This window comes from Vanacampus margaritifer, chromosome 1 (assembly GCF_051991255.1).
Source record: "Vanacampus margaritifer isolate UIUO_Vmar chromosome 1, RoL_Vmar_1.0, whole genome shotgun sequence".
Taxonomy (NCBI): Eukaryota; Metazoa; Chordata; class Actinopteri; order Syngnathiformes; family Syngnathidae; genus Vanacampus; species Vanacampus margaritifer.
This window is the reverse complement of record NC_135432.1, coordinates 3126644-3140000: the sequence shown is the minus strand read 5'-3', so window position 1 is coordinate 3140000 and position 13357 is coordinate 3126644. Positions and strand designations below refer to the sequence as shown.

The window sequence follows — 13357 nt, the reverse complement described above, 5'->3', positions numbered from 1 at the left end:
ATGTTTTCCTCCTGTTGTAAATTCTTCATTACTGCTATGTTATGCGAGCATTACTTTGGTGCTCAGTTCGGGTTTATTTTTTTTTGTTAGTTTTTTTTTTTTTTGTCATCAGGCACGTTGTTAGACAGCTAAGTCGGTGCATCATTTTAAGTCAGGCAGCTTATTGCTATAACTAACTCTTTGACTGCCAAAAACGTTAAATAACGTTTCGTAAAATCCTATGGAGGAGTGCCAAAGACGTTAAAAGACGTTTTTTTTTTCAAAACAGGTGAAACTAACCATTTTCTATTGTTGATTACTCAAAAACGGAATAAGGTAGAAACAAACTTTTTTTTTTCTGATGGAAGATGAGAGTCCAATCTTGTTTTGGCAGTATGTGTGTTTCCATAGTCCAAACACATAATTTTCTATGGACCTTGAAAGATCAGTCAAAATGCTTAAAATCGGCTGGCACCCACGGCATCCCTTTTCTGAAAACGTCTGGCAGTCAAAGAGTTAAGGATCCTAAAAAGGGAAGTATTGTGTCCGCGGCTACGCTCTTTGACTTGATTGCGCATGTGGATGATGTAATCCAACGAAAATTTACAGTCGGTCCTAAAATAGCAGCTGGAATTGAGCGATGACGGAAGCCAGGTTAAAATAACACTTGCTGCTCATTTCCAACTTGTATTGTATATACGGTGTACCGGCAGCTGGTGGTTGGCCCGGGATACGCGGACGGTTTAGGGATGCACCGAAATGAAAATTTTTAACCGAAAATGAGAAATACTTGGCCGAAAACCGAAACACCGGGAAAAAAAAGAAGTCATTTTTTTAAATTATCATTGCATTTATTATAATTAATTAAAATTATCATATTATTATAAAATATTGAGGCCTGCTTCGCACGGGCATTTTAACACAGCACAATATACATTGAAATGCGTCCTCACCACAGGCATCAGAGACATGTTGGCGAATGGTACATTAAACACCAAACACGGGGCGCGCAACTGAGCATTTTCTGGCGGTGCAATGGGCTCGTTGCACAAATCCACTACTTCCTGAACTCAGTGCCACTCCTTTATTTCCTGTCTTTCATGATTTGACAAACTGATTAATCCAGGTGTGCCTGACCTCAGTAACCACGACGACAATGGCCAGACAAACCTGGATTAATCAATTTGTCCAATCATGTAAAACAGGAAATGAAGGAGTGGTACTGGGGAAATTTTCGGTGGCCGAATATTCGGTGCATCCCTAATCGCATTGAGTTTTTATTCACAATTTGTATAGTGTCCCAATGTTTTGGGAATTGGGTTTGTATATATATTAGAGCTCAAATGGATCACATCTTAGAAATTTGATTTATCACGATTAATCGCTTATTCAAAAGGATTTTTATCGACATTTTCTGCCCGCCAAATTTAATGAGCACCTGTCATGTGTTCATTCTTTTGACATTCATTATGTGGACGTCTTCAACATTTATTAATCCGAGCGTTCAGGTGGGAGAATAAAGTCACAAAACTGACGAAGGAGCCAAACCATGTGGCCGCCAATTTGATTTTCGCTTTTATTTATATTTTGAAGTGACGATTGAAAGTCCTGTACATATTCTGTCTGTCCAAACAGAAGAATGATTGTAGACAATTGTCATGCGCTTCCATCGCTGCTGCCTTTTCAATTAAACAAGCTCCCTCGGGCCGTTTGCCAACGCTTCCCGTCTGTCTGACTGGTGTAACCGTGCATCTCATGGACATCCTCCCTGCCTGCTCAAATCATTTCCGTCCTCCCATCACATTGTTCTCTGAGGTATTTGCTCCCCGAACCCTCTCACATGCACGCTGTGCTCTCAAATTGCAGGAAACTGCCACTGAAGGAAGAAAATGGCAAAGAGTCTCTCAAGCCGGATACGATTGAAATCAAACTGCAGGGAGACCGCAGCATCCACACAAAGCCAGAAGACAGCAAAGCATAAAAGGGGGGCACCCCTTTCGCACCCACAGGAATATTCGGATCACCAGACCAAAACCCAGAGAACCTATACAGCAGGAACATAGTGGAGAGAAATGTGTGAGAGGCATGTGTAAATAGAAATACTCGATTGAAGCGTGGGTGCTGACATGACATCAGTGAAAAATGATTGTATATTTCTTGTTTTGTTGTGTTGGGTTATGATTCACGTGATGCTTTTTTAAGGGTCTCCAACCCTCCCGTCCAGTTTCATATCAAAACAATTCACAGCTCAGTCGTTAGCCAACTGCCATCACACTTGTGGGCGATTCTAGCAACCCAAGTTCACAGTACTAACATAAGCATCCTGGTATGCCGATGATGTCAACCTCTTTGTTTGCCGGGCCGGGCAAGCTTATCAGCTTCAGTAAGGAACATTAAACCTATTTTCTTCAGAACTGGCCGCAAAAGGTTTAAAGCATCGTTTCATTCTGTGTTGCCAGAGGGGGGGGGGGGGGGGGAACAAACATCAAAATGACATAAAAAAGGACAAAAAAAAATATTGTTGTGGCAAGTAGCATATGTGGGTTCATTGTTTTAAAAAAGTATGTTATAAAATATTAACAATGAGTATTGCTGCCACTTTTGCCACACCGCTCATCGTTTTTTATGTCGCCCCCCCTCCTGTGAGCTTGAACTGTGAATGTTTTGATCAATCAAAGCAGTTTGGTTGGAAGAGCTGAAAAGCAGGGAATCGAGACATAAGTCAACATTTACTTTGATGTCTTTGCGCTCGGTGCCTCTGATGTCTCCGACAAGTCTTTTTTTCCTTTGTTGGTCTGCTCGCTGACATTGTCACGTGTTGTACATAGGTGAGAAAAAAATATTTTGCAGAGCTTTTATGTAAATACACCATAAAGGATGTGACTTTTTTCAAAAGGCTGTTTCTTCTTTTGCCATGTTGTATTTGGTCCAAAGCTTCGTGCTAGTGTAACTGATTGTCTAATCAAATCTGCAGCCTAAAGTGATTTCATCTCAATTGGAGAAGTAAATTATACTCAACAAAAATACAAACGCAACACTTTTGTTTTTGCTCCCATTAAAAAAAATAATAATAATTAACTCAAAGATGTAAAACTTCTTCCACATACACAATATCACAATTTCTATGATAGTGAGCACTTCTCCTTTGCCAGGATGATCCATCCCTCCTCACGGGTGTGTCATATCAAGATGCTGATTAGACACCATGATTAGTGTACAGGTGTGCCTTAGACTGCCCACAATAAAAGGCCACTCTAAAAGGTGCAGTTTTGTTTTATTGGGGGGTGTCTGGGGACTCAAAAAAACAATCCGTACTGAGTACGGTTCTGGATGTGGAAGACGTTTTAGATCTTTGAGTTCATCTCATAAAAAATGGGAGCAAAAACAAAAGCGCTGCGTTTATATTTTTGTTGAGTATACATCGGTTCCCTCCTGTAGTATCAGTACGCACTTCTGGATCACACCTACTGCATTGAGAGTTGAATGTTTTTGCACTGCCATAAACTGCGGAAAATGTAGTAAACACTGAATAGAACATCAGCACAACTGCAGGCTGATGGGGGGTGGGGGGGGGGGTCTACTACAGAGTTGCTGACATACACAATGTGTCAGAAAAGGTCCTGGACTGGTGTCACAAAAGATAGATTTCAAATCCAAACTACAAGTTTCTACCTTGGAAGTCGTCCCCGCGGACTCTTAACGGAACTCCCAAGCCTTCATGCACTCATGCAAAGATTTTCCGGGATGCTCATCATTGCCGTCATGACGGCCATTTTTGATGTTGTCCATGTAAAAGAGGAGGGGAAAAAATAATGGGTTGTTATGAAGGTTGCTTCACCACGGCAATGGTTTCCTCTGCCAGGAACTGTCAGATGCTCATTGTGAGGCAGCCACGAGTTGTCCTGCCACAACTCTCACCTTGCAAAAAAACGCAGCAGGATCTCTTTGTAGACGTCCTGGTTGATTGTGTGGCCTATAATAGCTAGGTTTAGATGGGGCCGTGAATTCCGATTGGGATGAATCTGAATGACTAATCACAATGACAATGCTCCAAATAAACACGACAGTCGGAATGAAAAGGCCGAATCTAAATGGAATTTCATTCGGATGGTTTTAAGGGTGGTATATTTCTTTTGCCAATCCAAACAAGCGTCGTGTGTTGTCTTGGCATAAATGCATCATGACGTCGTCATTTGCGCGCATTAAAAGCCGCAGCTCGTCCGCAAAGGGAGAACTTGTTTTCAAGTATTTTATCAAGATGTCGCTTTAATAAAAGTGTAAAAACTATCACAGTTAGTGTGCTAAATACATCAATGAACGCCGTCTTGATCAATCACATGATGTTTACATTGATCTTTGCGTTTCCCACAGCTGATCTGATAAACGTAGTTGAGCATGTCATCTAAGGACGTAAACAATAACGGCAATATCGTGATATCGCAATATTAAATTTGCCACAATATCGTCTGCGTCATGTCACGATATTAAGTGGCACAGCTGTTAAAAAGGTGAAGTTGTATTTCATTTGTGCAGTTATACTACCCTCTGGTGGTTAGTTTATTAGTGCAGTTTAATTTTAATTAGGAATGTTTACCAATAGGAACGCATTGCAATGACTGGGCCAAGCCTATTTCTCAGTCACTGCTGTTATTATGTACAAAAACACAATATTGTACTTCACCCCCCTCCCCCAATACGAGCTTTTATTAATTTATTTTGTGAGTTTTTATACAGTATCGTGAGTTTTTTTTTTTTATAGCGCGTGAGGTTCATATTGTGATATTTATCAGAATGGATCACGTCCCATTTATTTAAACAGGTGACCACAGATCTTCATTCAGAATGATTTCAATCGGAATGACAAAAAAAGTCTCATGTAAACCTGGCTAATGAAGGAGAACGTTTGGGTTTGAGATTTATCTTTTGTGGCGCCAGTCCTAGAACTTTTCAGACACACCACATGGAGGTCAGTGTATTTATCATCCAGTGTGTTTTGTAAGAGAGCAAGCAGATGAATAATGCACTCGGTTGCATGGGTATCTTTTGCATCTGCATGTCCTTTGTCCAATAAGAACACCCTTGATTTAAAAATGAAATTCAAGTTCATCTTTGGTAACTCTGGTTTGACATTTTCGATATTGATTTGATGCAGTGTGAGGCCATCCTGGCCTCCCATGAATGTGACTCGCTGATTATGCACTTGTGAACAGTGATTCACTTTGCCAGGCTGTAGCGCTTAAGTGACTGCTAGCGCAACCTCGCCACCATTCGCCGCCTCTCAGACAGCTTTTTTTTACGCCCCAACGTGGTTTCTCGCACCTCTCCCATGCGCCCGAATCTTAAGGACGGTCCCGCCATGTCATGGTTCCACTGCCTATCACGCTGACTGTAAACGCGAGTGCCTCTGTGGCGTTAGGATTTATACATGTTCTTTTGTATTTGACGTCCAATCTTACTCTTCATTCCTCCTGTGAGCAGTCCAACATGTCCTCTTCTCTCAGGGGGGTCAAATGGGTACGTGTGATCTCAGTGTACAGTGCGTGTCCTCTTCGTTCGCCAATCTTTTGCACCCGTTTGGACCTTCCCTGCTGAGCGTGCTTTGTGCAGGAAGTGGGAATATTGATGTCTCTCTGTATGTACTGTGCAACACTTGTGACTCCTGTCATTTGCCGCTGTAAATAAACATGTCATGGTAGAAGAGACCGTGCTTTGAGATGTGACTCTTTCTATGGGGTGTCACAAGGGCGTCGAGATGGAAGCCGACACAGTAACACACACACGGTCCTTGTCGTTATCCTTGTCTTTGTGACGACCATATTTTCACGACCATAAGGCGCACCGCATTAAAAGGCGCAGTCTCAGTCACGGGTTCTATTTCTGTATTTAACACATACATAAGGCGCACAATGTTGGTGGGCAGAAGCATGGTAAAATATACGCTATAGCCTTAAAACATGCTTTCATGCTAAAACAGATGCTAGCATGCATGCTAGCGTATGTTTTTAAAAAAGGCAGCGTAGCAAAACTATTTCTGTATTTAACACGTAAATAAGATACATCGCATTGTTGGGCGCAAGGATGGTAAAATATACGCTAGCTTAAAACATGCGGTAGCATGCTTTGACGCTACAACAGACGCTAGCATGCATGCTAGCGTATGTTTTTAAAAAAGGCAGCGTAGCAAAACTATTTCTGTATTTAACACGTAAATAAGACGCATCGCATTGTTGGGCGCAAGGATGGTAAAATATACGCTAGCTTAAAACATGCGGTAGCATGCTTTCACGCTACAACAGACGCTAGCATGCATGCTAGCGTATGTTTTTAAAAAAGGCAGCGTAGCAAAACTTTTTCTGTATTTAACACGTAAATAAGACGCATCGCATTGTTGGGCGCAAGGATGGTAAAATATACGCTAGCTTAAAACATGCGGTAGCATGCTTTCACGCTACAACAGACGCTAGCATGCATGCTAGCGTATGTTTTTAAAAAAGGCAGCGTAGCAAAACTTTTTCTGTATTTAACACGTAAATAAGACGCATCGCATTGTTGGGCGCAAGGATGGTAAAATATACGCTAGCTTAAAACATGCGGTAGCATGCTTTCACGCTACAACAGACGCTAGCATGCATGCTAGCGTATGTTTTTAAAAAAGGCAGCGTAGCAAAACTTTTTCTGTATTTAACACGTAAATAAGACGCATCGCATTGTTGGGCGCAAGGATGGTAAAATATACGCTAGCTTAAAACATGCGGTAGCATGCTTTCACGCTACAACAGACGCTAGCATGCATGCTAGCGTATGTTTTTAAAAAGGCAGTGGCGCAAAACTGGGTTGTACTTTATTGAAATATTTAACAATGTAAATAGTGAGTTTGTTTGTACTTGAAGTATTTAACAATGTACTCGCGTTACTTTTGATCAATTCTCATCCACAAATCCCTCAAAGTCCTCATCTTCTGTATCTGAAACAAACAGCTTCGGCAAGTTCTCCATTGTGTCAGTAATTGTGGCTCTAGCAAATGCACCAAGACGTCCATCTGTATCTTAATACAGGAAAACTGGCCCTGGTTGATCACATATCCTGTTACATGAGCAATGTGTCTGCGGAAATGCTCCCACACAGTCAGTAGAGTGGAGCGCTTACCAAAGTCGTGCAACCATATATACAGATTTTGGAATTCGGTGCACACAAAATTCAAGAGGCAAAATTGAGAAAATGTAAGAATTTTAGGTGCGGCCTTATGGTTGTGAAAATATGGTAACTGTACTTCAGTGTGGCAAAAATATGAGGAAAAGGCACATTCTTCCGCAAACACAGCTTTGCTCAATAGACATTTGTGTGGCTTCTTTCACCAGAGGGCACAGTGCGTTTTTCATCAGGGTCATTCGTAAGCCACCATTATTTCAAACAGAAGCTGTGTTGCATCTAAATAGATCCTCACCTCCTGGATGAGAATTCCAAGAGCAACGTGAGAGCAAGGTGGCATGAATGATGGCTATTTGTCAATATTTTGATAGTGTTCTTTGTGTGGCGTTCTTTTTTTTAACAGTAGCAATCTTTTATTAGAAAAATTGTTGCTCTAAAAAAAAAATATTCTATTGCACCACCTTGATGAGACAGGTGGTCAACAACCAGCAGTACCGATTTACAGGAGCTTTATTTAGATGTTGGCATTTGGTCTCTGATTAAAGAAAGTCGTCATTTTATGAGAATAATACCAGATTTTAGCAAGTGAATGTCAAAATTTGAGGTGAGCAATTGGAGTCCGCCTTGCACCCCCAATCGTGCGTCTGTTTCATCCCCCTCATTACCCAACCATCCGTAGTGCTACATGGCCAGGGGGTGCTATGAAAATACTTTAAAGTTGAGAATGATAATAATTTGTTCAATGAATTGATTTGAACAATAATTCATAGGGATTGTCCCACGCTGTTGTCACATTTATGAATGAAATATGATGACATCCACACAACACGTTTAAAACCACCAAAATCGCATTACACCACCTGCGCCACAAGTTAGACCTACTCTTGGTCACCAAATTGCCAGATGTGCCGGGGGCATACAGTAGAATACACCAAATTTGTAAACACGCCAAACTAGACTTAACCGAGCACGAAAAATAGGACATTCCTGTTTTTATTCTTTTATTCTTTGATTCTCATAAAATCAACCAAAAAAATCCTCTAAATAATACCTCTTTATTCTCTTTTAAATATTTTTTTTTCTACATATAGGATTATACCATAGAGAGGAAACCAAGAATTAAAGTATGCATTTGATGTATTTCATACTTAACTCTTTGACTGCCAAAAACGTTAAATAACGCTTAGTAAAAGTGTGCCAAAGACGTTAAAAGACGTTTGTTTCAAAACAGAGGTGAAACTAACCATTTTCTATTGTTGATTACTCAAAAACGGAATAAGGTAGAAACAAACTTTTTCTTCTGATGAAAGATGAGAGTCCAATCTTTCATTTGGTAGTATGTGTGTTTCCATAGTCCAAACACATAATTTTCTGTGGACCTTGAAAGATCAGTCAAAAGATCAGTCAAAATGCTTAAATCGGCTGGCACCCACGGCATCCCTTTTCTGAAAACGTCTGGCAGTCAAAGAGTTAATTATTTGTTTAGTGGATGTTTTAAAACATTTTGACATTCTTATGTCAAAGTAGACAAAGGATTAAGAATTATGGTCCACGTAATACCCACTTGTCCCACAAATAGGACTTCCGTTACCATGACGACTGGGGCAGCACAAGAGAAGTTGACGTAGCAAGCTGCTACTTTCTCACTGTTGCCAAATTAGTGACAATTAACTGGAAATCTTTCTGTGATGTTATTTGAGACTGTTGAACTCCCTCCACAGCTGGAGAGGTTCACTCCTCAGCATTCACACTGCAAATGAATGGAGCTTGCGAGAATCTGCAACTCACTCATTTAACACTTTTGTCTGTTTGTTTAGTTTTTTGGTCCCCAGAAAGAGGCAGGTGGAGCAAATTATATGGATATGAGTTTAAGTAAAATAAATAACCTTGGGGGCTTTGGTTAAAAAAAAATCTGTGGTGTGGAAGCAAAATGTGGACCCAAATGTATGTTGGTCAGCTGACTTGAACGTGAGGCAGCGCGAGACCATTTAGAGGTTTGGAAACAAATAATACAATCTTCAAAGGAAGTCTAAACTGCACAGGCAGCGAGTAGAAGGAAACCCAAATAAGAGTTTTGTGCTCCCTCTTGCGGGTTCCAGTTAAAAGGAACCCCGACTGTAATGACAAGTTTGCTCTATATGATTTATTTGGTTGTTACTAACATAACTATGAGATTCATTTGTCAAAAATCATTTCCGGTTTAATACATTTTGTAGAAACTTTATTTGTACGTTACGCCGCCGTTGTTGTTTACGTCGCAACGTAGAATGGCCACTCACTCTCTGCCAAGCAATGCCAAATTGGTATAAAGAAAGTGAGGTAAGCCTCGTAGCGTTTCTTTTTTTTTTTTCTTTTTTTTTCTTAGGAGAGCTCAGTATTGTTCATTCGATTTGACATCATCATTGCTCTCCTTTTTTAAAAAAAAAAAAAATAATAAAAAAAATAAATAAATAAATAAAATAGCGTAGCGTTTCTAAAGAAACAACATGCGATCGGGAGAGCCACGCTCCCCCACGCCGTGTTTTTTTTAGGAATGCTACCAGACTTGCTCGGCAGGGAGCCGCCATTCTGTCACTACACACGTAATGCGTTGCCGCTACAAAATGTATTAGACTGGAAATGATTTTCAAAAATGAAACCCATACTTATGTTAGTAATAACCAAATAAATCATATGGAGCAAACTTATTAAAATCGGGGTTCTCTTTAAAAAAAGTCGAAGCGAAAATAGAAAATGCTAAGTTGCTAAAATGCTAAAAAAACGAGAGGCTAATAGCATAGCTGGAAACAAAACAACAAACAAACAAAATGCACTCAAGACAACGAGCCATAGCCTACCTGGAGGAAAAGTGAAATCACTTTCAGTTATATAGCGCCAATTCACATCAGAAATGATCTCAGGACACGTCACACGTTGAGAAGAACTCGACAATAAAGACATGAGGAACAGATGACATAGGAGGACAATAACAAAACACAAGTGAAACTACGAGATACGGGGAAGAAGCCATACACCCAAATGCATCAAACTAAACACACACACACAGAAAATCTATTGTACAAGTGGGGGGGTCGCAAGCCCCTTTGTCGATCGAACCGCATGTTGCCCGAGGATCCACAAGGAGGTCCTGCGGTCAGTAGCGCGCGGCTACTACATTTTACATCTTGCGTAACGGAGGTGTGCTAAAGTGGAAGTCAACCTGAAACATATCTTGACAATAATATGTTATATGTGACCTCACTAGTCTAAACATGACATTCATGTATGAGTTATGATGCAAAATCACGCTATTTGTATCCATCTCAGGGGGCGGCCATTTTGTCACTTGCTGTCGACGGAAGATGACATCACAGTTGCTCAGGGCTCAGGCAACGATCAATCACAGCTCACCTGTTTTCTGAAGCTGCGCTGTGATTGGTTATTACCTGAGGCCTGAGCAACATTAATGTCATCTTCAGTTGACAGCAAGTGGCAAAATGGCCGCCCCTTGCGATGGATAAAAACGACTGTATTTTGCTGTTTAACTCATATTCCACTAACACAACATGAACCGGAATACCATATTTAGACTAGTGGGGCTGCATAGAACATATTATTGTCAAAAATAAAAAAATAAAATTGAGTTTGACTTCCCACACACACACGTCAATTTAATGTTTTAACGAGCTGACAGGAAGTAATAAAGCAGAAGAAAAAGACACACAATAAACCTTGAGGTAATATTTCTCCCCTAATCTCACATTTTGCAGAATCCCCCATGATACTGACAGCACCTTAATCTCAACTACTCATGAAAGTTTGGGAAAACACCTCCCGCCATTGTTGGAAGTTTTCGTTCCCTTATGCACAAAAGCAGGCGTGCACTTAGACGCCACTTCTCCGCACAATTCCACAGTGACAGCCGCGCACAAATTAATTTCTTAAGCTCTGCCAGCGCGCACTGAAGGTGGAGATTTTCCACACGGGCAAATCCAGCCGCAAGCTTTCTGCCAGGTCTACTTTCTTAATCTGCTTGATTTCCAAGTCGGCCAGCACAGGTCCAGCTCGGCTCTGAGCTGACAGGCGAGGATGTGCGCAACATTGGGGGGGCAGATTGTAGTCCACGCTAGATTGACATAAAAAAAAAGTATCCCGTCACCTTTCTTTTACCTCTTTGGTGATGCAACACGTCATTATCAGGCCAGAACCGCACTCGTGATCTAAGCGCTTTTAACAGAATGATGACGCTAATCAGTGAGGAGAAACTTGACCGCAGGTTCGGGTAGCAACCTCGTGCCTTACAAGCTCCCATGTGGCAACGTCAGAAGTGCTAATGACTCATTCCTAGTCCATTTGTGCCACAGATGATCTTTGTGGTGCTTGAAACATGTGTCCTTTTCCTCATTTGAATTGCTCCAGTAGGAGTGACTTAATTATCCGTCACATCTCAACCATTAACGGTTATGTTTGTGACCACGTTGCAGCACTTTGTGAAAGGATGTGAATTTCAAGAAATGTCAGCGTACGCCTACGCTCGCTGGCCACAATATTAGGTACACGTGCATCATTTAAACAGATCCAATTCAACAGCTGTATCAAATAACCGCAAAATCCCGTGTATAATACGCCACCCAAAAAACATCCTTAAAAAGCTGTTTTTTTTTTTCTTTTTTCCAGGAGAGCTCAGTATTGTTCATTCGATTTGACATCATCATTGCTCTCCTTTTTTTAAAAAAAACAAATAAATTAAAAAAAATTAATAAATGTTATTTTTTTTTTATTATTGTTTTTTTTTAAATATATATACAAAGCTATAAAAAGCTGCTTTTTATTATTCTAGGACAAATTTAGATCATTTTATATCGGAAAAAAAGTCTTAGTCACTAGATTTTACAACACCCTCACTGTCTTAGCCGCTTAACATATACCAGGCCTTCGAACTGTATGTTTTAAGCTGTATCTGTTTGTTCTTGTCACATTTTACTTTTACTACCTTATCCGACTCAAAGAAGCACACAAGAATTCCAATGTGCCTGTACTGGCCATGCATCTGTGCAAATGGCAAATAGTCTATTCTATTCTCTTCTATTGTAAATAAGATAACATAATTGTAATTCAGCCGTACCTTGAGATACGAGTGGCCCAACTTATGAGTTTAAAGTTGAGATCTAAGCGCCGTGTGGCTCATGCTGTACCAGTTGGAGGTTTCTGTCAAACTAAAAAAAAAAAACAACAACTCCACTTTGCCTTCCAGTATCTTTTTTTTCTTTTATTTTTTTTTCTTCTTTTTCTGGAGTATCTTAATGCTAACGCAAAGCAAAACACCATGGACAGACAAACAACTAGTTGTGATGGTTGTGGCATTGTAACCCTTTAAGTAATGGATGTTTGAACGCCAACAGTGTATCAGCATATGTACACAGACTATATAACAATTCTCGCAAGCTTATATTCTGTGTTTATCTTTAGCGAAAAGCAGTTTATGGAGTCACGTTCAGTAGTTGGAAAAGTGTTCTTCATTTGTGTGTTCATAACTGAATTGCACGGCTCTGCTCAGTGGCCGAGTCACGCACATGATCAATGATGCACAAACTTTTTTCATTACTTCCTACTTAATTACCGTATTTCACTAATGTAAGTTTTTGGGACATACAATATTGCAGTGCTATTTTTTTTCCATTCAGAAACACATTACACAACAATTTTGGGCGTGGGGAGGCTGTAACGGATTAATGGCATTTTCATTCATTTCAAAGGGAAAATATGATTTGAGATACAAGCATGATCACGGAACAAACTAAAGTGTCATGTCAAAGCACCACAGTATGTAAATGTACTTTGCAGTGGTTTATACTGAGATAAGTCTTAGTTTGAAAAACCTCTGAGAATAATGCAGAATTAATGAAAATAATAGCAATTGAATCTTGCTGCAGCTTTTGTAATCAATTTCTTGTAACTACAAATGAATTCAATCCCCCATCCCAGTGGCTCCGGGGCAAAGCAGACAAAATGTGTGTGCAACTGGAGGCACGCAACAGAAGCGCTCGTGCTTGTGTTGCATGTTTACATTTTCAGGTGTGATAAGCGGCGCTGTCGGAGAAGTTGATCGGCCGAGGTCGGTCATTTGAAATGCGGCCGAGCAATTATAAAGCCCGGCCACGCATCATCACAGCCAGAGTCCCTTAAAGCCTGTATAGATTACAGCCATTTGCAGAAAGGACCGTGCATAACTGCGCACAGCCTCGGGAAA

At 40.5% G+C, this 13357-nt stretch overlaps 1 protein-coding gene across 2 annotated transcripts in view; it reads left to right on the top strand.

Moving 5' to 3' along the window:
* The window catches only part of ncam2a (neural cell adhesion molecule 2a), a 247846-nt gene extending 242165 nt beyond the window's left edge, over window positions 1–5681 (top strand). For both annotated transcript variants that reach the window (XM_077585630.1, XM_077585622.1), the window contains one exon: window positions 1846–5681. In XM_077585630.1, coding sequence (XP_077441756.1) covers window positions 1846–1902 — 57 coding nt within the window. In that variant the 3' untranslated portion in view covers window positions 1903–5681. The remainder of the gene's footprint in view (window positions 1–1845) is intronic.
* The last annotated feature ends 7676 nt before the right edge of the window (window positions 5682–13357 follow it).